Source organism: Ochotona princeps, chromosome 1 (genome assembly GCF_030435755.1).
Source record: "Ochotona princeps isolate mOchPri1 chromosome 1, mOchPri1.hap1, whole genome shotgun sequence".
NCBI lineage: Eukaryota > Metazoa > Chordata > Mammalia > Lagomorpha > Ochotonidae > Ochotona > Ochotona princeps.
The window spans coordinates 167558625-167583562 of record NC_080832.1 but is presented as its reverse complement, the minus strand read 5'-3'; the positions used below and the strand labels follow the sequence as shown (position 1 = coordinate 167583562).

General features: G+C 44.8%; 1 protein-coding gene across 2 annotated transcripts in view; it reads left to right on the top strand.

Moving 5' to 3' along the window:
• BLOC1S5 (biogenesis of lysosomal organelles complex 1 subunit 5) overlaps positions 1-24938 on the top strand; it is a 38974-nt gene that overhangs the window by 4981 nt on the left and 9055 nt on the right. Inside the window, exons 3-4 of one of the 2 annotated variants that reach the window (XM_004599185.3) lie at positions 9586-9715; positions 23454-23512. In XM_004599185.3, the coding sequence (XP_004599242.2) occupies positions 9586-9715; positions 23454-23512 (189 nt within the window). The remainder of the gene's footprint in view (positions 1-9585; positions 9716-23453; positions 23513-24938) is intronic. The other variant, XM_058668578.1, reaches the window with a different exon arrangement.

Genomic DNA, 24938 nt, shown 5'->3' with positions numbered 1-24938 from the left:
ATGCGGGTGCAGTGTCCCAATGCATTGGGCCGTCCTCAACTGCTTTCCCAGGCCACAAGCAGGGAGCTGGATGGGAAGTGGAGCTGCCGGGATTAGAACCGGCGCCCATATGGGATCCCGGGGCGTTCAAGGCGAGGACTTTAGCCGCTAGGCCACGCCGCCGGGCCCCAGATAATATGGTTTTAACTCTTATGTAACTGGCCAGTTTTGTGATTGATAGAAAATTTTAAATTATTGTCAGTCTCCATTTCTTTAATACTATCAAATTACATCTTTTGTGAAACATTATAGTAACTGTAGTAATATTGTTAATAATTACTAATGTAGTAACATCAATCATTGTTAGCTTTCTGTTTATTTACGTAAAAGTAGAAGTGAAACTGAGCTGCCGTTCCCTGGTTCACTCCCCAGATGCACACAGTGGCCTGTGCTTAGTGCCGGAGCTGGGACCCAGGAACGCAGTGTACTCTTATATATGGGTGGCAGGGACCTCAGACGGAGCTGTTGCTGCTGCCTGCTGGCTCTGCAGTGGCAGAAAGTGGACTCAGGGCTGGAGGCAGGGGTTGAATCCAGGCGTTACAGTGTGGAGTGTGGGGATCTTGATACCAGGCCAGATGTCCTCCCTAGCTGCTAATCTTTTTGAGTCATTGTTTTAAGCACATTGTGTGAGCACTTACTAATTTCAACTCAAGAGAAATAAAAGCCGTATGAATAATTTTATCGAAAGTTACATGTTGGACACCAAACTTCATTAGTACTAAACTTTGTTCTATGAATGTGTACCCCAGAAATAACTATGTCTGTAAATAGGTGAATGTTATAGTCTCATTTTATAGTAACTGTCCACAAGGAAATCATAAAACCAAGTGTGTACCCGATGGTAAGTTCAGGAAAAGAGACTGGGGCAAATGTTATGCATTGATTTAAGCCACTGGTTGGAACAGCCGCATCCCATATTAGAAAGCCAGCTCTGGAAGTTCTGTCACTTCCATTTCTGATCCAGCTGCCTGCCAGTGCATCCTCTCTTCTCCCTCCCGACACCCACACACTTCTCCCTCTCTCCTCCCTTCCTCTTGCCCTCTGTCCTCCTCTCTCTCCCTTTCTCCCTCCTGCACATTCCTCCTCCTTCTCCCTCTCCTCCTTTCCCTGCCTTCTTTTTCTCCTTTATCTCAGTCATCTGTCTTTTAAGTAGGGAAGAAAAAAACCAGGAAGATGCTTCTAACACCCTGTCTTTAACACCATTACTGGGCCTAATTATTCATTAACTGTTGTAACTCATGGGATGTTGGAGGAGTTTGGCTACTCATTCTCTGATCAGTGTGACTATCAGTTTGTCTGCTACACCCCTTAAATAAGTAGTTATACACTTTAGTAGGTCATGGACTATCTTGAGATTTTTTTTTCCATGAGAAAAATCTATAGGAATCTAAGTAACCAATTTTCCATTTCAAGGGGCGCCTAGAACCCCAGAACCCACCCTTAGAGCCTAGGAATAAGAACATGTCCTGTGAATGGAGTTTTAGAGCTCCTGTCTCTCTTTTTAAGTTGTTTGTTTGTTTGTTTAGTTTGACCTGAAAGACCGTTCTTCTGCAGGTCCGTAAAGAAATTAGTGTACCGTGAGGAAGCAAGTGTCTGCCTTTACTCTTGATTCTCTCCAGGACCAGTGCACCTGGAGAAGATGGCAACAGTAGTGGAAGAATTTTTTTGTTGTATTTTTTTCTCTTTGAGTCAGTTTCTAAAAACAGAGAGAGCAGCTAGGATAGTGAAACCAAGCAAGATAATAATAAAACCACATGACAAAAATCCTCAGAATCTCAAATGGGCAAGTCACCAATAGCTAAAATGCTCTGTCATACTGGAACTTGCCAGAGGAAGTGGAGGGAAGGCCGAGGAACTTGAGAAGGTATTCGATGCTAGCAAATCCCCCAAATCCCACGGAGCTTATTTGGAAAGCTTGATGTAGCATTCAGAGGACAGCAGCAGAAACTGAGCAGATTTAGGTCTCATTCTGCTCTGAGTGCCAGGGCCCTGAGAGTTCTGTTGGAGATAAAGCAACGTGGGTATCTGAAATTTCCAAGACCCTGCACTATGGAGAATTATAGGACATTGAATACTTTGTGAAACAGCAAACTAAAAGTTTTACAATTTTGAAGAAAGAAAGAATACTGACCATCCCTCCATTGTTAAAATAGAAGAAAACTAATTTCACTGAAAATTCAGTATGACTCAAATTCCATACAACTGGAGAGAAAAGAACAAAGTCCGTAAAGAAAATAAAGAATGATATGAATAAATAAATACTAAAGAATAAATAAAGTAAGAAAGATATAACCACAGAGAGATAAAACTCTAACCTGACATTGTAAAGTAAGCTGGGGAGCTTAAGGAAAGAACATTCTAAACCATAATTAGAGAAACAACAATGATTGCTTCAAGTAGAGATAGGAAAACTGAAAGGCAAAAGAATTTAGCAAAAAAGAATTCTAAAATTGGTTCAGAAGTGATAACTAAGCCAGCAAGAACACACAAGTAACTGAACAAAATGGGAAGTCCTTAATAAAATTAAAAAATAGGCAGGAGCCAGTACAATGGCTCAACAGGAAACCTAAAGTTCCGACATTCCTTGTAGGGTGTCAGTTTGTGTCCCAGCTGCTCCACTTCCCATCCAGCTCTGCTTGAGGCCTGGAAAAGCAGTGGAGGATGGCCCAGAGCCTTGGGACCCTGCACCCACGTGGGAGACGTGGAAGAAGCTCCTGGCTGCTGGCTTCGGGTTGGCTCAGCTCCAGCAATTGTGGTTGTTTGGAGAGTAAACCAACATATGGAAGATCTTTCTCCCGTCTTTCCTTCTCTCTGTAAATCTGCCTTTCCAGTGAAAATAAATAAATCTTAAAACAATTAAAACCGTAAAAAAACAGCTTTAATACTGAAAAGACCTGGCTGAAGAAACAGAGCATTCAAAGGAAAAGGACACTTACTGTACAGATGAACAAAAATGTGTGTGGTGATCAGCTCATACGGAAAAACATGAAAGCTGTGAAACTGGAATTCAAGGAAACTTTGCTGAAATGGAAGTCTTATTGAAGGACAGACTACATTTAGAAAAATCAACCCTGAAATCTGGTAAGAGTAATGTGTCTTACACTGGAAGATGATGCAGTAACTTGCAGGAATTTTGGTGTCTATCCAAACGGACCCTCATACAGAGAACAAATACATGATACTAGGGTGGTAGAAGGACTCTGGTAAAAGTAAGTGTTGCCCGGGACATCTGTTGTCTAACACGGTTGGTAACCATTGAAAATGTGTTTCTATGTAGAACTAAGACTGAATCATGGAGATAGCAGCATACACTGGCCCGGTGCTTTCTCAGGGAAGGTGAGAAAACCCAGGGAGCTGGTTTATTGCGTTTTGGTCCTGATGGATAAGGAAAGGTTATGTTCCTTAGCGGAAGAACCAGTGGATAAGTGTAGTAGTATATAAAATATTAGCGTGAACAGCTTTCCTAAGTACAATCTCTGGCCATGATGTGACTTTATTGTCTGCTTTTTTGCTGTTATGTGGAAGTGAGACATTCTTTTTTTTTGTTTGTTTGTTTTTTAAAGATCTATTTATTTGTATTGGAAAGGAAGATCAATGGATAGAAGGAGAGACAAAGATATTTGATCCACTGGTCCACTCCCCAAATGGCCACAATGGCCAGAGCTGAGCTGATCCAAAGCCAGGAACCAGGAGCTTCTTCCAGGTCTCCTGCAGGTGCAGGGTCCCAAGGAAGTGTGCCATCCTCCACTGCTTTTCCAGTCTGTAAGCAGGGAGCTGGAAGGAAAGTGGAGCAGTTGGACGCAAACTAATGACCATATGGGATCCCAGCAATTGCAGGTGGAGGATTAACCAATAGGGCCATCAGACTAAGCCTGAGAAACATTCATTATTTCTGCTGAAGAAGATGCCCAGGGGGCCCAGTGCGGTAGCCTTGCAGCTAAATCCTGGCCTTGCACATGCCTGGATGTCGTGGGGTGCCAGTTTGTGTCCCAGCTACTCCACTTCCCATCCAACTCCCTACTTGTGGCCTAGGAAAGCAGTACAGGACTGCCCAAAGCTTTGGGACCATGTGCCCGCTTGGGAGACTCAGAAGAAGCTCCTGGTTCCTGGCTTTGGTTTGGCTCAGTTCCGGCCATTGTGGCTGCTTGGGGATTGAATCAACGGATGGAAGGTTTTCCTCTCTGTCTCTCCTCCTCTCTGTATATCTGACTTTCCAATAAAAAGGAATAAATCTTTTTTTAAAAAAATCAAGTATACATACACTCATGTATACTTATACATTTGTATTTGTGTGTTTATGTATGTATGTGTATATACGTATGCATGTGTAGTATAGATGCATGTCCTTGTACTTAACAATTGGAGACATTTTTTGGAAAGGGTTATCTAAGCAGAAAGTGTTGTAGGAAACCTGGAGTGGGTTTGCACCTCTTGGCTCCAGCCCTGGCGGTTACGGACATCTAGGGAGTGAACCAAGAGATGAGGATGCCTTCTGACTGTCTATATTGGTCTCTCAAGCGCATCATTAAAGAATTAGGAAGAAAGAATATTCAAATTGTATGAAAGGTCAGCAACATAAGTTAGACTTCTTAGTAAATATGTTTTGTTTTACAGATGTTGTTTTGGAACCATGTGAATATCTTAATTTAAATAACATTAAATTGTAAAAACAATCCCTAAAAATCAAGTAAACTATAAAGATGCAAACCTGTTGGTTTTTTAACACTTTAAAATTTTTTATAATTAATATTTACAATTTGAAAGGCAAAAAGACAGAAATCTTCCATCCATTAATTTATTCCCCAAATGTCTGCAGCAACCTAGGCTGGGACAGGGAAGCTGAGACCCTGGACCCGAATTCAGGTCTCCTGTGGGGGTGTTGGGCACCCAGGTACTCGTTACCGCCGCCTAACAGACTGCAGCAGCAGGAGTTCAAAGGGCACAAGCTGGCCTCTGGTACTCCAGTGCAGGGTCCAGGTGTGCATCTTAGGCCCTAAGCTAAATGCTCTTCTTGAAGTAATGTTTTTTTCAATCAATAAGTAAGTTTCTAATCCTAAGAAGGTAAGACGGGGGCATAGGTGGTGGCACAGGACATCTTCTACATGCCCACAGCATCCAGGGCTGGGCCAGGCCAAAGTCAAGAGACTGGTACTCTATCTGCATCTCTTTTTTTAAACTTCCTTTTATTATTATTATTATCATCACTTTATCATACAGTTCCATAGGCCCTGGGATTTCCCTTATCCCCTCCCAAAGCCCACTACCCCACCACCACTGAGTTCCCCTGATTTATTACTATAGTATAGTTCTTCATAGACAGACATATGTCCATCACTGTGGGCATGGACAATGGCAGAGAGTCCTGCATCCTGTTGTCAAGATACAGTTAACAGTTTCATTGGAGTCCATCTTTGATGTGGAAGTAGAGATGCATACTGCATTGTATCCTCACGTCTGGATATGATAGTCTCCATTACAGTTATTATGCATTCCTTTAAATGAAAAGCCTCAATACAAAATCAGCAACAGGAAGAAAAATAGAGACTTACAGTGTCACGAAGTTAAATAACATGCTTGGTATTGACAGTCTCCGTTACAGCTATTGTACATCCCCTTAAATGAAAAGCTACAATACAAAATCAGCAACAGGAAGAAAAAAAGAAATTAAAAATTCCATAAAGTTAAATAACATGCTACTGAATGACTAATGTGTCACTGAAAAAATGAAAAAGAAAGTCAAGAATCTTCTTGAAGAAAACGGTGCTGCTGTATGATCTGTGAGTCACTGAAGAATTTAATGAGAAAGTGTTTTGAAGATACGGAACTGAAAAAACATCAAAATCCATGAGATATAGTTTCCTCTGATCTTTGTTGCTGAGATGTGTCTCCTGTAGGCAACAAATAAATGGGGTTTGTTTTTTTAATCCGGTCTACTAATCTATGATGTTTGATTGATGAGTTTAAGTCATTTACATTCAGGGTTAACAGGAATGGATGGCAATTTGGTCCTGTCATTTTAGCAATGGGTTGTTAATTGCTCTAGTCTTCTGTTATTTTACTGGGATGATCTTCACATTTGCCTTTGGTTTTGTTGGGTGCTATTCCTCTTCTCTGTCAAGAGAACATCTTTTAAGTATCATTTGTAGGGCAGGTTTGGAAGAGGCATATCTGAGCTTTTCTTGTCTGTGGCAGAATTTTATTTCATTTCCAAAGACAAAGAAAAGCTTTGCTGGCTGTGTTATTCTGAGCTGACATTTTTTTGCTTTTAGAATCTGGAATATGTCACTCCATTCTCTTCTGGTCTGTAGAGTTTCCTGTGAGAGGTCAGCTGTGAGTCTGATTGCCATTCCTTTATATGTCAATTGATTTTTTTTCATGTGCACTTTTAAGGATCTTTTCCTTATGTTCAAAGAGAGCTTGATTATCATGTGTTGTGGTGAAGGTTGCATTTAGTCAACTGTGTTGGAGTTCTGTGCCCCTCTTGGATGTTGTTTTCCAGTTCTTTTTCTAGATTAGGGAATTTCTTCCTTATTATTTCATTGAATACATTTTTTTAAGTTTTTTTTTTTTTTTTTTTTTTTTAGGGCCCGGTGGCACTGTGGCCTAGCAGCTGAAGTCCTTGCCTTGAATGCGCCGGGATCCCATATGGTCGCCGGTTCTAATCCCGGAAGCTCCGCTGCCCATCCAGCTCCGTGCTGGATCTTCCTCTCTGTCTCTCCTCCTCTCTGAATATCTGTCTTTCCAATAAAAAAAATTTTTTTTTAAGATTTATTTATTTTTATTACAAAGTCAGATGTACAGAGAGGAGAGACAGAGAGGAAGATCTTCCTTCCGATGATTCACTTCCAAGCGGCCGCTATCATGCCTGGCCCATTAAATACATTTTAAAACCCATTTTCTCTTTCTGCACCTTCTGGGACACCCATAAATTATATTTGGCCTTTTAATAGTGTCTTTCAGTTCTTGAATATATTTTTTAGCTTGATTCAGCTCTGCTTCCAGCTTTTTCTTTTTTTCCCCTTGGTGACAGGAAATATCTTTAATTCTGAGATTCTTTTTTCTACATCCTTCATTCTGTTTTGGAGACTCTCCATGGTACTTTTAACTTGCTCCACTGTATTGTTAATTTCTGATATATCAGCTTTCATTTGATTCATTTCATGTGTGACATGGAATTAAATTTAAATTTCTTGAACTCCTGTTGTTGATAAGAAGCTTTGTATCAAGTGTTTTAAATTCAGTCTCCCACATTTTCTCAATGTATTCCTCCGTTAACTCTGAGGTTGGCAAAGGCTTATGCTCCTTTGTAGGGGAGTCTTCAGTAATGTTCATTGTGACTTTGTCTCCTCCTTTGCTCTTAATCATTGTACTTCTGGTTATCAGATTCTTCTCCTTGGGGCAGGTTTCTAAGCTGTGCCACCCACAGGTCTATAATTCAATTTTACTTATTTTGGTTGGTACACGGCTCTTTGCAGTTACTTGTGCCAATCCTCCAGCAAGTTCTAGGTCTGGGTTTTATTTTTTAAGATTTATCTTATTTTTATTGGAAAGTTAGATGTACAGAGAGAAGGAGAGGCAGAGAGGAAGATTGACTCACCAAGCAGCCGCAATGGCTGGAGCTGAGCCAGGCCAAAGACATGACCCCAGAGCCTCCTGCAAGTCTCCCACGCTGGTGTAGGGTCCCAAGGCTTTGGGCCATCCTCCACTGCTTTCCTAGGCCACAAGCAGGGAGCTGGATTGGAAGAAGGGCTGCCGGAATTAGAACCAATGCCCATATGGGATCCTGGTGTGTGTAAGGTGAGGACTTTAGCTGCCAGGCTGCTGTTCTGCGTCCCATATCTGTTCTGCGTCCCATGTCTGCCTCCACATTTGGAAATACTAAGAAACTGATGTTGGTGCATTGCCAGTAAGGAAACACTGGGCTTGATGTGCGTTTCACCAGGCTTTCCATTACATTCCTCCTCTTTCTGTTCTGAGATCTAAAGTAGGACACCATGTTGCATTTAGTTGTCATGTCTGCCTAGACACCTTTGATCTGTGACAGTGTCTTTGATTTTCTTGAACTTGATGGTCTGTAGTGCTGGCCACACGTCTTGTCCCCCAGGCTGCATTTGTCCGTTTTTCTCTTGATTCCATTGGGTTTAGCAGTTTGGAGGAGACTATCACAGTAGTGACATTACAACAGGAAATATTTGCTTGTCATGACACCACCAGTAATATGAGCCTGCCTTGCATGGTTGAAGTCACATTTGCTAGGTTTTTCTACTATAAAGTTAAATTTTTTCTTCGGAAGGAAATCGTTAAGTCTAGGCCACACTCAAGGTGGGCAGTGGCTAGCCTATTTCGGAGGGAAGTTGTGTTGGGTCCCCCAAAAGATCAACCCTAGATTTCAGTGATTGGAAGAGCTCATGAGACTCAACATATGATCATAATCAGGACTAAGCTGTATTGTGGCTGAAGTCAGCAAAAGGAAGAGGTTCTTGGGAGGAGTCTAAGGAAATGAAGCTGTAGCTTCTGAAATCCTTACTGGAGTCACTCAGAATTCATTAAATTTGTCAAGGAACTCTGCTGAGCCTAGCACTCCCAGGTTTTTCCTGAGGATTAATCAAGCAGTCATCCTCTGCCTAACCTGTATTAAGATTCTACACTCCAGGGTTGGCATGGTCCCATAGCAAGCTAATCATTTGTTTGAGGTGCTGGCATCCCATGTGGTGTATTTCCTGTCCCAGCTGCTCCACTTTCCATCCAGCTCCCTGCTGATGGCCTGGAAAAGCAGCAAATGATAGCTCAGGTCCTTAGGCCCCTGCACCCACATCAGAGGTCCACAGGAATTTCCTGGCTCTTGACTCTGAATTGGCTCAGTTCTGGCTGTAGCAGCCATTTGGGACGTGAGCCATTCAGTGGAGGACTTCTCTCTGCCATTCTCTCTGTAGACCTTCACTTCAGATAGATAGATAGATAGATAGATAGATAGATAGATAGGATAAATTCCAGACTTCCAGAAACAGAGCATGAAGCACCTTGTTCCATAAATATCTTTATAATTTAGTGTAGGAAAGCGTTTCTCAGTCAGGTTCCCTGCAGGCCCTATTAGGGCTGGCCCTCTGGTGGGCCTTTAAGGAGACGCGCAGGTTTAGGCTCTCAGTGGTATTTTCTGTATGGAGAAATATCTACACATTGTGGCTTTTACTAATTTTGAGAAGAAAAGAACCAGGTTAAAAAACGTATCATGCATTAATAGGAATTATATGATAGTAAGAATGACAAAATTAAAATCAGATCAAAGACAACTGATTTCTTTTTAATGTAAGAATTGACAGTCCCGACCTCCTATTTTGTATTTTTTCTGCCCATCTTAAAATATTGCAACTTTTGGCACATGCCATAGTAAAAATGCCTTCAGGTTGTGACCTCATCTATTAACAGTTAGAAGGTTGTGTAAGTTTTGCAGTAGGTAATAACATAATGAGCAATACTCGGGTGGAAATTTCAAACTACGAAGACTTCAGACACAATATGTACAAGCCATTTACTTTCTTTTAATAGGAAAAACGTGGTCTTCGAGAAATGAGAGTTCTTGAAAATTTGAAGAATGTGATCCATGAAACAAATGAACACACTCTTCCCAAATGTAGAGAAACAATGCAAGACAACTTAGAGCAAGTCCTCCAGAGATGTAAGCCGGTGGTCTCCTTTACGTTGCTTTTCATTTTGAGTAAAGAGCGTGACAAACTGTGTTTCTTTAGGTCTTCTGCTGGGACGTGGAGTGGGCATGCAGGAGGGAGGCTCATCCCAGAAGTGGCCGGGGATGAATATGCTGCCCTTGGTGGTGGAAGTGGTAGCCCCCAAAGGGAGTGGGTTTTGCAGGTGCAGTGCAATATGAGAAACTTGAAGCATGTTTTAATCTTGTTTTTCTCTTTAGTTCTATCTATAAGGAAAACTTGGAAGGATTAACTTTATCTAACAAATAATCATCTCATACATATTGCTACTGTGTCACTTTTTTCATTAAGCAAAACTTTTTAAGGCCTGTCTTATTTTTACTTGAAAGACAAAGAGACAAAAAGAAAGAGTGACAAAGAGAGTTTGTCTGTCTGCTGCTCCACTCTCCAATGGCTACAATGACCAGAGCCAAGCTGGTCCAAAGCCAGAAGCCAGGAGTTTTTCCCAGGTCTCCCATGTCTGTGCAGGGGCCCAAGCACTTAGGCTATCCTCCACTGCTTTGCCAGGTGCTGAGGAGGAACTGGATTAGAAGTGGAACGACTGGAACATGAACTGGTGCTCTGTGGGATGTTGGCGCTGCGGGTGGGGGTTTAGCCTACAAAACACAGTGCCTGTGCCTATGAAAAACATCTTAGCGTGGAGGAATAGCTGACCAACAAGAATATTTATTAATATTCTTTAACATCAAACCCATGCAAGAAATTCCATTAATAGTTTTCTAAAATTAACAAGTCAGAAACTCGACTTCTTAGATACATGTTGAGAATATTTAGCTTGTCTGGGGAGAGAGATCATCGGTACACAATGATGGATTATTGAAGCACAAGATGGAAAATTTTCTGGGGAAAGAAAAATGTAATAAAACTGATGGATAAAGAGACCTTGGGTCATCAATGAGTTGAATAAGGCTCTAAAAGAAAACCTCAGTTATCTTGAATGGGCAGTTAGACAGTAGGTTGATCTTTCGCTCTTACATATATATATATATACTACCTGCTCTCTGTAACTCTGCCTTTCAAAACTTTTTGAAATATTTGTTTACAAGCATTCGATTTGTTCCTGTTTTCTTTTTCTTCATTTGAGTATTTAAAAATAAGTTGAATGAATCTCAGTTATTTTGAAACAGTCATTCTTGAGCTAGAGTTATTTCTGATGTGGTTGTTAAGCCCTTTAAAAGTCTAGTCTTGGGCTGGTATCGTGGTATAACAGATAAGGCTTTTACCTGCAGTGCCAGCATTCCATATGGGCACCAGTTCATGTCCTGGCTGCTGCACTTCTTTTCCAGCTCTCTGCTAGTAGCTTGAGAAAGCAGCAGAAGATAGCCCAAGTGTCTGGGTCTCCCACACGGGGCGAACAGATCTGGAGGAAGTACCTGGCTGCTGGCTTTGGCCTGGCCCAGCCCTGGCTGTTGCAGCCATCTGGCAAGTGAACCAGCTGATGGAAAATCTCTCCGTCTCTCTATAATTCTTTCAGACAGATAAATAACTCTTAGAAAACAAACAAAAACAAATAAATTTTTATAATTAGTAAGCTGCAGCCCTTTTGTAGGTGATATCTGTCATTTATCCCTTAAGAGCTGAGGGTCCTGGGAATTAATCCTGTCAGTGTAGACTTCTTTCCATTGCTAACTGAAGAAAAATGAGTTCCCTTTAGCAATAGCTTAATAGGCTAATCATCTGTGTTCAGTTGCCAGCGTCCTGTATGAGCACAGGTTTGTGTCCCGGCTCTTCCACCTCCCATACAGCTCCCTATTTGGGGCCTGGGTAAGCAGTAGAGTGTGGCCCAAGTGCTTGAGTCCCTGCACACCCAATGTGGGAGACCCAGAAGACACTCCTGGCTCCTGGCTTTGGATCAGCTCAAGTGCGGCCATTGTGGCCTTTTGGGGAGTAAACTAGCAGGTCAAAGATCTTTATCTTCTTCTATGTCTGCCTTTCTAACAAAAAGAAAAATAAATTTTAAAAAATATTGTATTTATTTTAAAGGTTTTTAAATATCTATTTATTTACTTGGGCCTGACGGAGTGGCCTAGTGGCTAAAGTCCTCACCTTGAACACACCGGGATCCCATATGGGAACCGGTTCTAATCCCGGCAGTTCCACTTCCCATCCCTGCTCGTGGCCTGGGAAAGCAGTCGAGGACGGCCCAAAGCTTTGGGACTCTGCACCCGCGTGGGAGACCCGGAAGAGGTTCCAGGTTCCCGGCTTTAGATTGGCGCAGCACCGGCCATTACAGCTCACTTGGGGAGTGAATCACTGGACGGAAGATCTTCCTCTCTGTCTCTCCTCCTCTCTGTATATCTGACTTTGTAATAAAAAAAAATAAATAAATCTTAAAAAAAATATATTTATTTATTTATTTGAAAGGCAGAGTTACAGAGGGGGTGAGATGGAGAGAGAAATCTCCCAAGTACTGGTTTATGTCCATCATGACCCCAACGGCTAGAGCTGGGCTGATCTGCAGCCAGGAGCCTGGAGCTTCATCTAGTTCTTTCATATGGGTTCAGGAGCACAAGCACTGGGGTCCTCCTCTGCTGCTTTCCTAGGTCATTAGCAAGGAGCTAGCAGGGAAGTGGAGCAGCCGGGACTTGAACTACAGCCCATATGTGATGCTGATGGTGTAGACGATGGCTTTACCCACTGCTGCTCAGTGCCTCCCTTGCTTCAAAAGTTTTTAAGACTAGGAAATAAAAAGAAATCAGAAGAAACCAAATCAGAACTCTAAGATGAAGGCCTAATGATTTTCCGTTAAAAATCTCATTCATTTGATGAGAAGAAAGAGCAGGGGCTATGTTGGGTGGAGGAAGGTTCTTTCCGAAGCTTTCTTAGGCACTTTTCTGCTAAAACTTGGCTCACTTTCTCACAACACTGTTGCAATAAGATCTTTGGCCTTTTAGAAAGTCAACAAGCAAAATGCCTTGAGCATCTCAAAATTGATTGCCATGACCTTTGCTTGTGGCTGGTCCACTTTTACTTTGGACCATGTCCACCTCTTGGTAGCCATTGCCTTGATTGTGCTTTTTATTGGCTCTTAAAATTCTTTGAAGAATATTTTAGGATCTTAATCCCGCTTGAAAATGTCCATTGAGAGCTTTGTTCTGGTCTGAGGATGATGGCGGGCATGTCGGTTCTGTCACCTGTGAAGCAGGAAGTTTGTGCCACTGATTTGTCAGTCCGAATTGTGTCAGCTGAAGCAGCCGAGATGCCTGTGGTGTTGGCTATGTTTTACATGGTTAATCATTGCTCCTCTTTGGTCACAGCATGTGCAAGACTGTTTTTCTCACAAATTCAGGTGGGTGGTGTACCCTGAGAGCTTACTCTTAACATCATCTCATTTCTTCTAGAAAACAATTTTACATTTGTGAATTGCCAGTTTCTTTGGAAAATTGTCCCAATAAACTTTTAATGAAGTTTCAGTGATCTCCCTGTTCTTCCACCTAAATGTCACTGTCGATGTAGTATTTGTTCTTGCTTTGGTTTTATCAGAATTGTTCTGACAGTGGCTTCTTTCCAACTGGTGCCTGTATGCCTCAAGTTAGATTGTGTTCAGATGTGTTATAACAAGTTAGTGTGAGTTTACTTTGGTACAAAAACATTATTTTTCAAATTTTTGCTTTTATTTGTTTGAAAGGCACAGGGACAGACAGAGGAAAGATTGAGAAATCTTCCAGCTGCTGGTTGATTTCCCAGGGGCCTCACCTGCTGGAAGTAGGCCAGCCTGGAGCCAGGAACTTGGAGCTCAATCCTGGTCTCCCATGTGGGTGCCAGGTGCCCAGATACTGTGCCGTCCTCTGCTGCTTTCCCACATACAATAGCAGGGAACTGGGTGAAGTGGAACAGATGGAAACTGAACCCTTGTTCCGATAGGTGAGCCTGGTGTCACAGGTCCCTTCTGTGTCACAGCGTCCCTACAAGATCATTCCAAGAAAAATATTTAGAAAATGTCATATTGCCATTGTTTGCTTATTTATATTATAGATTAGCTGTCCAGGTTGTCAGTTAATGACTTCCCAGGGCAGAAAGAAAGTCAAGAACTTGCATAACCTCTTGCCTGTCTTCCCTACACTCTCACTTGTGAAGTTAACTTCATCAGGACTTAGAATATTTCTTTTTTCTGTTTTACAACTATAATTATCCTACTTGTTCAATTTTACTACTGTGTTTTTAGTCTATTTCTGATTTACTTACTACATTTGTAATTGTGTTGATACATTTTTCTTTGTTTAGTTTTGTAATCTCATTTTTGTTTCTGTATTTTATCATCCCATGTTTGATCTCTTATTAAACTCTTGTTATCTTGTATTGTAAAAGACCTATTGAATTTTATTAGATACTCTTTCAGAATTGATTCTTTATATGCCTCCTTTTTAAAATAAATATTTACTTATTTATTTGATAGGCAAAGTGAGAGAGAGATTGGAAACAGAGAAAGAGATGCTGTATCCACTGGTTATCTCCCCAGATGAATGGCTAGCAATGGGCCAGACTAGAGCCAGGCACCTGGAGCTCTGTTTGGGTCTCCAGATGTGTAGCAGAGGCCCCAGCACTTGAACCATCTTTTATCACTTTCCCAGACACATTAGTAGGGAGTTGGATGGAAAGTGGAGCAGCCAGACTCCAGCTGACACTCACATGAGGGCTGGCACCTCAGGCAACAGCTGACTCACAGTCCATGACACCAACCGCTTGGATGTTCTGTATGTCTGCTCTGTCTTTCATAACTGAGGACCTTCGAACAGTTGGTCAAAAAGGTGCTTATTTTCATGCCAAAAAGTTTGAAATCCACGCATAGTCTTTGTTATACAGGTTTTCTGTGGACTTTTACAAGACCCCCAGTATTATATTCTTTTCTTTCCCCGTTGCCTCCATCTTCTTTGTACAAGTTAAAATATATTAAAGTCCTAGTATTTTAACTTGATTTTGATGCCTTGCTTTAGTTTTGTGGGGGTGGTACATTGGCAATCTCAAGTTCTTTTTTTTTTTTTTAAAGATTTTTATTATTATTGGAAAGCCAGATATACACAGAGGAGGAGAGACAGAGAGGAAGATCTTCCGTCCGATGATTCACTCCCCAAATGAGCCGCAACGGGCCGCTACACGCCAATCCGATGCCGGGACCAGGAACCTCTTCCGGGTCCCCCACGCGGGTGCAGTGTCCCAAAGCTTTGGGCCATCCTCGACCGCTTTCCCAGGCCACAAGTAAGGAGCTGGATGGGAAGTGGAGCTGCCGGGATTAGAACCGGTGCCCATACGGGATCCCGGCGCGTTCAAGGCGAGGACTTTAGCTGCTAGGCCACGCTGCCGGGCCCGGCAATCTCAAGTTCTTTACAGGAATGTATGTCCATCACTTCTCTTGGTGATTCTTTACTGCTTAGTACATGACCTCACTGTGTGTCTTCAGAGACCTCACTGTCTGTCTTTGGGGACCTCACTGTCCCCAGGGACCCTACTGTCTTCAGGCACATCACTGTCTCCAGGGACCTCACTGTTTCCAGGGGGACCTCACACTCTGCGTCTGGGGACCTCACTGTCTCTAGGACGTCACTATCTATCTGCAGAGACCTCATTGTCTCCAGGGACCTCATTGTCTGTCCCCAGGGACCTCTCCATCTCCAGGGACCTCACTGTCTCCAGGGACCTACTGTCTTCAGGGGCCTCACTGTCTCTGGGTACCTCACTGTCTTCAGGGGCCTCACTGTCTTTGGGGACCTCACTGTCTGCAGGAACCTCACTGTCTTCAGGGGCCTCACTGTCTCTCTCCGGGGACCTCACTGTTTCCTGAGTTTCCTCCTTCCACACAGGCTCCTCCCTCACATTCCTCTCTGCTGACCTTTGACTCCAGTGTGCACCTCTCCCCACTGGCCTAGTGATCTCAGGGATTCACGGGTTTAAACGTGCCCTATGTGAGCCATTCATTCCAAACTTGGGTGGTCAGCCTGGACCTTCTCTTGAACTCTGGACTTCCATATTCAGCTGGCTTGTTGTCCTAATTGTGTAATAAATGTTTCAATGTACCATGACCAGAAGGAGACTTAGCTGTTGGATTCTGCTTGTCTGTCTCAGCATGGCATCCCTGTTCACCCAGCTAGTCAGCATGACAAGCCAGAGCTCCTGTCCCCTCATTTCTCCTTATCTCCCCAGCTTACCTGTTCCCTCTTTTATTCCTTCCTCTTTCTCTCCCTCTTTTCCTCTCTTTCCACCCCTTACCCTCCTTCCTACTCATCTCTTTCCTTCCCCACACACGTTTTGTCAGCAGATCGCCTTGGTTTCATTTTGACCATGTAAACCAGAATCTGACGAGCCTGACTGCTTCACCGCAGCTGCCCCTCTGGTTTAAGTTACTGCCGTTTCTCAGCTAGGTTGGTCTAGTGGCCTCATAGCTCATCTCTGCTTCTTCTGTCCCCCATTCTAGAACATTCTCACAGGAGCCTGGATGGTCTAAATCAACTCTTGTCATCAGTAGGAAGATAGTCAGAAAGTCTGTGGAAAGTGGAATTGATTGACAAGTTTATTTTTGGTACAAAAATAAAATCGGGAATCCACATGTAGTTTTTCCATAATCACCTTTTTCATGAACTTTTTGAAATTACCTCATGTCACAGATTCCAAAAAATTTGCACCCAAATAAGATCTTTGAATTTCTATTTCTAAGAGTTTTTTGAAATGCCTTCATATACTCAGCATCTCCTTACCTTGGTTATAAAAGCCACAATCCTCGTAACGACTTGGAAATCTCTGTGATGTCCTCCACTCTAATGCTTATTTCTTACCCCAAGTCCCCCCTTTCTTTAGTCAGCTGTGCTGGCCTTCTTACTGTTTCTTTCTTTTAGAAGATTTAGTTTTATTATTGGAAATGCAGAATTACTGACAGAGACAGAAAAAGGATACTGTTCACCCACTGGCTCACTTCCCAGTGCCTGTGATGGCTGGGGCTGGGCCAAGTCAAAGCCAGGAGCCATGAACTCCATCTGGGCCTCTCATGTGGGTGGTAGGAACTGGCTTTCTTGGGCCATCATCTGCTGCATTGCCAGGCGTATTAGCAGGGAACTTCATCAAAAACAGAGGATCTGGAACTCAAACCTGCCCTAATATGAGATGCTGATGTGGCTTCACTGGCTGTGCCAAATCACCAGTCCCTTACTCCTTCTCTTGGACTAGTAGACATACTCTCACTTCGGGGCCTTTGCTCCTCCTGCCCACTTGGGACCCTCTTCTCAGGTGTCACTAAGCTCTCCTTTCCTGTAGGTCCCTGCTGGGATGTCGGCTCTGAGGCCTTCCTGCCCTACCACTTCAGCCTCTGTCGCCTCCCTACCTTGCTTGTTTCTGTCGCATCCATCACAGCCTGACATGCTAACTATTTCTATTTTCTGTGTTCCCAACTGAGACATGTGTGCCATGAGCTCAGGAACTCTGGTTCACTGCGATACCCCAGGCACCTAACACATACAGTTTTTGTACACGCTGATAGGTGCTGCAACCTAGCTCAACTTGATCGACCCCACTGTCTAGCCTACACTTATGCCAATGGGCACTACCCACCTGTCCAGTCAGGCCTACCCCAGTTCTGGTTCTCATGCTCACGTGTGGGAACTGCAACCTTCCAGAGGAGTGCCCACAGTTTTCCTATTGGGCCCATTTCTAGTACACGGTGATTCTGCAGACATACCCCCGTTCATAGCACTTGCCAGCTGACACTGCAGCAAAGCCTGATAGCCTGCACCAGTGGATACAATTGCTTTGCTCAACCTGGTTCTCCCCCAACCCAGCTCACATGCAGGCTAATGGGTGTTAGTAGGTGCTGCAGCTCAGTCTAGCGTGACCCACATCACCTCGGCATTTACTAGTGGGTGCTTCAGCCTGCCCTGGCCTGAACTGTCCCCAGTTCCAGCTCATGCTGGCAGGTGCTTCAGCCTAGCCCAGCCCAGCCAACTCCAGTCCTGGCACTAATGTGAACTGGCTGGTTGTATTGGCCAATTCAGCCTGTCCTGCACCCTTTCCTGGTTCTCAGATCTGCCAGTGAGTATTTTCAACTGGCCCAGCCTGGTCCACCTGCAGGCCTGACCCAAATGTATGCCGGCAGACACTGTAACCTGGCATGATATGGACTGCTCCCAGTCTTGGTTCTTATGCTCACCTGCAGGGACTGCGTCCTGGCAGGAACTCCCCAAGCTCCTCTATAGATCACCTCCCAGTGACAGATTTCATGCACACCGGTAGGTACTTGGCCCAGCCTGACTTGACCCACCTGCTGTCCTAGCAGATATACCAACCTTGCCTGACCAACCCACACCCATTCTGGCTCTTACCCTTGGGTGCTACAGCCCAGCCCTTCCTGGCCCATCCCTAGACCTATCTCTCATGTGGATTTGGGTGCTGAGACCTAGCCCAGCCTGTCCTACACCCTCCCCCCTCCCCCCACCGGCTCTTGTGAGCACCAGCGGGTACTGGAGCCTAGACCAGTCTGCTATACCCGAGATCCAGTCCATACCCATGCTGAGTTATACTGCAGTCCAGCCAAGTTTGCCACACCCATGCCGGGGTATACTTGCAGTCAGCCAAGTTTGCCACACCCATTCCAGCCCTAGCAGTCGCCAGTGGCAACTGCAGCCCAGCAGGGGCATGCCCTTAGCTACCTGACCAGGCCTGCCCCACCCAGCCACAGATCTTTCATGTGCCAGTGGTTGCTCTGATCCAACCCAGCATGACCCCCTTGCCCCAACTCTGGTGGGTACCCAGTCTGCCCCCATCCCTGGCTTTCATGCAAACTGGTAGGTATGATAGCCTAGCCCAGCATGGCTTGCACTCCATCCTGGCTTCTGCACATTCCAATGTGCTAAGGTTTGGCCCAGTTTTATCCACTATGTCTCTCCTAGAACCAACCCACACACTTGCTAACAAGTGGAGCTGCCTTGCTCAGCCTAACCAATACCCAGGCCTGAATCACATGCTCACCAGCAAAAGCTACATCCCACCAGAGCAGTTCCCCAAGTTCCCCCATCAGGCCCATTCCCAGATGTCATGCATGCCAGTGGATGTTAGGCCCTTACCTGGTAGTGTCCCCCCTGGTCTCAGCCTTTGTGTGTGCTGGTGGATATTGTGGTCCAGCCCGCCCCACACCCAATTCTTGAGTGTGCGTGAAGGTGCTACAGCCTGGACCAGTCCAGCCTGTTCCTAGCCCCAGTACTCCTGAGTGTTGTGGTGTTCCATGGTCATTCCTAGCTCAGCCTGTCATCTCCCACCCAGCTCTTGAGCAAACTAGTGGGTATTGCAGTTTCATAGGGATGAGCCCACATATCCCTCACAGAATCTGCTCCTATACCTTGTATCTTGTGCTGGTCAGTGCCATGATACTCATCATCTGTTTGATAATCACTAGTGAGTTCTGTGATCTAGCCCTGCCAGGTAGGCCCCCATCCCTAAGTTTGATGTGCACTGGTAAATGGTGGTTGGCAGTGATTGATGCTAACTAGCCCAGCTCAGGTTTCCCATGTGGGTGGGTGTATACATAGAGGTTCCCACCTCCACACGACTTGGTCGCACTCCCCTTGCTTCCCTGCAAGTACTTGGCCTTGTCAGTGGAAATCCCCCAGAAGTCATTCCTCACCTGCAACATCCTCTCAGCGGTCTTTCCTCCCCATACATGCGTCTCTATACACCCATCTTCCTGAGCCATCGACAGGCCCTACAGCCAAGAACACAAAGGTTCCAGATCCCGGTCTTCTAAAGCCCAGTTCTGGTGGTGTGGCATGCTGACCTGGGGCTCTGCCTGCCCACCATGGTCCCAAGTTCCCTGGTACACACGCTGACCTGGGACCCTACCCCTCCACCTACCCAAAACCCAAGCACATTCACAGTTCCCCCAGCCTGGTCTTGCAGCATACCATGCCAGCATGCTAACCTAGGGCTCTCCCCTTCTCCCCGACCCCACCCAGGATCAAGCACATGTGGAAATCTCCAGGCTCGCTCTGCCTACTTGGGTGGGAGCCCCCGGGTCCCTGTGTGCCCCCTGCTGGAGCCAGCAGCCCCTGCAAGCCTGCACCCTCAGAGCCCCACAAGCTTACTTGTGCCAACTGAAGCCAGGCACTTGCGCCAACCAAGTGTGCTTTTTTAAAATAGTGTTCTAATTAAATCTTCAAAGTGACAAATGACAAAAGAGGTGCCACAGCTCTGTGACTCTTCAGTCAAACCAAGCTCAGAATGGTCAGAAAGTTGTGAAGCCCTGAAGATGGAACAATGGGTGTGTTTAAGTTGTATCCAGGAGTGGTGTGTGTGCTTGTTGGTGGAAGGTGGTGGGGTGGCAAGTGACAGAACCACTGCGTGGGAAAAGTAATGCAATACTGACATGCCACAGAGGGGAAGCAATTGTCATCAGCTGTTTTATTTTCTCTTACAGTTATTTAAATATTTGAAAAAACTAAAATGTTAATGATTACTGATAAGATGTTTTGAAAACAAAATCCTCCCTTTTTAAACACTCATTCCTACAGAGAAAGTTTAAATTTTTCTACAAAAGAGCTAGTCCCTCTGTCTTAGAACTGGTGACTTAGCAGGGGCCAGACTGAGTGGGGTAGCAAGGCCTAACAGTGAAGATGTTAGATAAACCTCCAGTTAGAGAAGACAGGGTCACACACCTGATGGAAGATTTTCAGATCAGAGGAAATGGAAACGGACTAATCTGGGAGGTCTTTATGAAGGCAGGAAACCTAGAACTTGGCCTTTGACACAATAAATGTTTTAATTTGAGGAAAAGAAAAAATTAGTAAACCAATGGCCCCGATGACTGCTTATTCCCATGTGTGAAGAACTATCCTAAGTTGTTTTGTTATTAATACTTGTTATTCATTCTTAAGCATAGTAGTTACTGTATTACCTTAATTCTGAAATGCTCTTATTGTCACTGAGTTAGCATTTAAATGCCCTTAGTTTGGACACCCATGAATAAGGCCAGCTTTAGCGTAGGTGAGAGATGAATTCTGGATGATTCCCAGTAGCAGGGTCATGAAACTTTTGGGCAAGCATGGGGACTGAGACCCGACAGTTTGGAGGGGAGTGTCCATGGGATCTGTTTGGGCCAGACTGATTCACCAGCCAAAAATTAGGAATCCTGACATGGGTTGTTAGCGTAGAGCATCACTGACTGCCACATACCAGATGACACCAAAGCTTTGGATGAGGCCTGTGTGGCAGGGCTAGGTACCATTACTTGACTGGGTGGTGGAGTAGTGGGCTGGTCACATTTGGCAGTGTCAAGACGCTAACCAGCACACGAGAAAACTTGGGCCGGGGGTAAACTCTGTGGTGGAAGTGTGGGCCCAACCCTGTGGAAATACAAGTCCTGCAAGTTAGCTTGCGAGCTGGGATGGTGATGGGCTAAGCTAGGAGTGACCATGGCACTTGCCATCACTTATGGGTAAAGGAACCGATAGCAATCTGGGCAGGTCAAGGCAGTACCACCCAAAGGTGCATCCTAAAATAGGATGTGGGGTGGGCCGAGCTGCAACTGGAAGGGGGCAGACTGGGCAGGGTCAAGCAAACTTCAACTCACAAAAAAGAAGAAATCAGGATGGAGCACATGTCATTCCAACCTAGGCTCTTACACCAACTGGTCTGCATGAGGCAGGGATACTATGCCACAGCATCAAAGGCAAAGGCTGAGACAGGAGAGGGGCTAAGCCAACTGGGTCAGAACACCCGCTGGCATGCATGCAATGTAGGGCTGGGAATAAACTCGGTTGGGGAGCTGTGAGAGAACACCCTTACTGGGTTGGGATTCCCACAGGAGGGTGCGGGGCTGGAGTGGGGGCTACGTTCTGGTCTGGATATGGCTACAATCTCCCTAGGCACAATTTTGGACTGAGGCTGGGCGCACCAAGCTGGGCTAGACGCCTTCACCATCTGGCGCTCTGGAGAACCTGGGTAGGTGTAGGATGGACTAGGCTGGGTCTCTGCCCCTACTGAGCCACGTGTGAGCAATGTCTGGGTATAGACAAGCCTTGGTGGGGTGAAACAGCCAACATCAAGAGCTGGAATGGATTGAAGACCAGCAATAAGGACTGGCCCATGGAACTACCAGTATGCGCAAGACCTGGCATAGGGAGAGGTTCTTAAGGAGGAGCTTGGGAAACTCCTCTGTTGGAACACAGCCCCTACAGGTGAGCACAAGAACCATGATAAGGAGCAACCCAGACCAGGCCAGAGGAAGATACCCACCACCATACATATGGCATAGGTGGGGGGCAGACCAGGCTGAACCCATTCACATCAACCACTGGCGAATCCAAGCGCCAGCATATTGTGGATCAGGCCAGCTTCGGTTGCAACACATACCAGTGCACATTAAGGAATGCCAAGGTGAGGTGACCCATGCTAGATGTGCTGCAGCCACATGAGTTGAGATGGGGGTGGACCAGACAGGGCAGGACTACAACACCTGTGGACCTCATGTGAGCAAGATCAGGGAAAAGCCAGTTTGGGCTAACTGTTCTGACTGGTGCAAGCAAAAATTAGAGTGGGTGAGGGTTGCCATCATCAGATGGCAGAGGCTGGCACTGGGGGCCAATTCTGTTAAGTTAAATGCCAGAACCACCTGCAGGGTACATAATCCAGAAGTTGGAGTTGCCTGGTAGGGAGAGAGTGGGCATCTCCCCTTGTGGGTAACCACTCCAACTGGAGAGCATGAAAACCAGGACGGGGGCAGGGGTGGCTAGACAGAAAGGCTCCTGCCAGTATGTGTGTGGGCTGGTTAGTGGAACTGGTTAGCTTGAACTAGGCTTCAATGCCCATGTATGAGAGCTGAAAGGGATGTGGGACAGACTGAATAAGCCTGCGGTACATACTGGCAAGCATGGGAACCAGGGTAGGGAGCAGGCCTGATGGGGGTTATGGGGAGTCTCGCCAACTAGGCTGAGGCTCCCACTGGTTTACATGAGGACCGAGTATGAAGTAGGTAGAATCGAGCTGGACTCGAACACCCATTGGTTCAAGTGGAAGACAGGGCTGGAAACAGAACTGACCCAGCAATTGCAATAACCAGCATGTGCATAAGCTGATTGGGGCGACGGACTGTGCCAGACCTTGACTGGCGAATTAATACAAGAACCAGGTTTGGGATCATCTCAGATGAAGTTTCTTTGGAGATCCCTCCAACTGAACTGCTGATCTCATGAAGGGACTATGTCAGCCAGTAGATTGTGAATAGGTTTCTTTGCAATTGGAAGGGTGAGACTGGCAGCAATTCAGACCTGTTGAACTATCAAAACTGCTTGAGCAGGACCCTTGGAGCGTGCCTCACATGGGGGACCTGGGATGGGTGGGAGGCTGGGTGGGGATTTCCCTTTGTTTGCCCCTGATCGCAGATACAGGGGGAGAAATGATATTAGTGTGGAAACAATGTCATTACCCACTTTCCTATAGCCCTTGACCCTTTGTACCCTTATTAACTAAGTTAGATCATTTAAAAAAATAAATTAAATGCCCTTAGTTTGCAATTCAAAGTCCAAATTGATGGTAGTTCTAATTATGACATCCTGACCATATTGGTAAAAACTTTTTCTTTCTAGACACCTCATCACATCCAAAATATCATCAGTTTGTTGCAGTTTGAAACAACCAAAGTATCCTCCCAAACCCACCCCTGGCTAAGTCCCTCCTTGAACAAGGGCTTCTGATTGAAAACCCCTTTCTGCTTTATTTCAGTGCAAGCGGCTAATGACTCAATCTGTAAACTCCAACAGAAGGAACAGGAGCGAACAAAGGTAAAAGGAGATCGCTGGTGATGGAGCGTTTGTTGTTTTTGATATTGAGAGAGACTGTCATCTTCTGGATTGGGCAGGACCACAGGTGTCAGGAGTGTGGGCCTCGCTAGGGCACTTGCGCACGCTGCACTGAGGGGCTGCCCCTCCTGGATAGGGAGTATACTTTACGTTAGTAGGAACTGCTTTTCAGCAGAAAGTTCCTTGAATTTATTTTCTTTTATGTAATGATTCTAAAAGATTTAGAAATGACTAATTCATTGAAGATGTATTGAGGAGCTGTGGTGACTTGGTCATCCCATCAATATTTTCATAATTCCAATTACACACTTTTTTCCTGCATTTCGGTGTTTCCATCTCTTTCCCCTTGAAAGCAGTGTTTGTCTCATGGAGGAAAGAGAAATAGAATTTTACATGGAACAAGAAATATTCACCAGATTGGAAATGTAAATCTTTCCTCTGAGCTTCAAGCATTGAGTGTATTATGTATATTTCTTCTAGAAAGGGAAGCATTCATGCCTGTGGACAGGTTATTTAATGAATAGTCACAGGAGTGTGAGAATCTATTGGCGGACAGTGCTGTGCTTATTTGAATTGTATCTTGACTAAATTCAGATGTGCAAAAATAGCAAGAGAACTTAGCTCCTGTGAAAACGTGGTGTTTTCACTTGCAGTTTTCATAGTGTTGTTGTAGCTTACTGATTAAACTGGTAAAAATACACATTATACTTATTAAGAAATGTTAAAAATACACATTATACTTATTAAGAAATGTTAAAAACACCAAGTCATTCTGAAAAGAATGCCCTTTTCCACATATGCATGTGACCAAACGTGCATGTTTGCACATTTCCCTGGAACGTGTTCGTCCAGAATAGTAGTTCTGATTCTTCAGGGCACACAAATACAACTGTGAACCTTTCCAGAGTTAGTTTGCACATCGACTAGATGCTCATACAGAGTTTGAGAACTGAACAATCTAATGATTAAAGCCTTACTGAAAGATGAGGAGGCTGGCCAAGGGTGGAAGCTGAGCTCCTGGACAGGACAGCAAGCAGAGCCACCCTCGGGACAGTCTGTACTGGGGAGCCGCCCTTGCCTGCTACACAGGCAGTGCCAGCCCTAAGGGTGGCGGTGCTGTACCAGGCTGGACAGTGATCGTTTCCTCAAGTCTGTCTTACTAGGAGTTTCTGGGAATGAAACATTTAGTCAAACTTAAGGTCATTCCTATACTGAAGGAACTCACAGTCTGAAGGTTCCAAAACAACTAGCTGTAATTGAGCTGCAAAGAGCTTTTTTGGCTTGGTGGCTATAGTAATTTATTAGGAAAATGGTGACTTTCAAGCCCAATTTTGATCTGTATTGAATTAAGTGCTGGAAGATGAGAAGAAAGACATTGAGAGGTTGTGGGTGAACCAAATCAACTTAG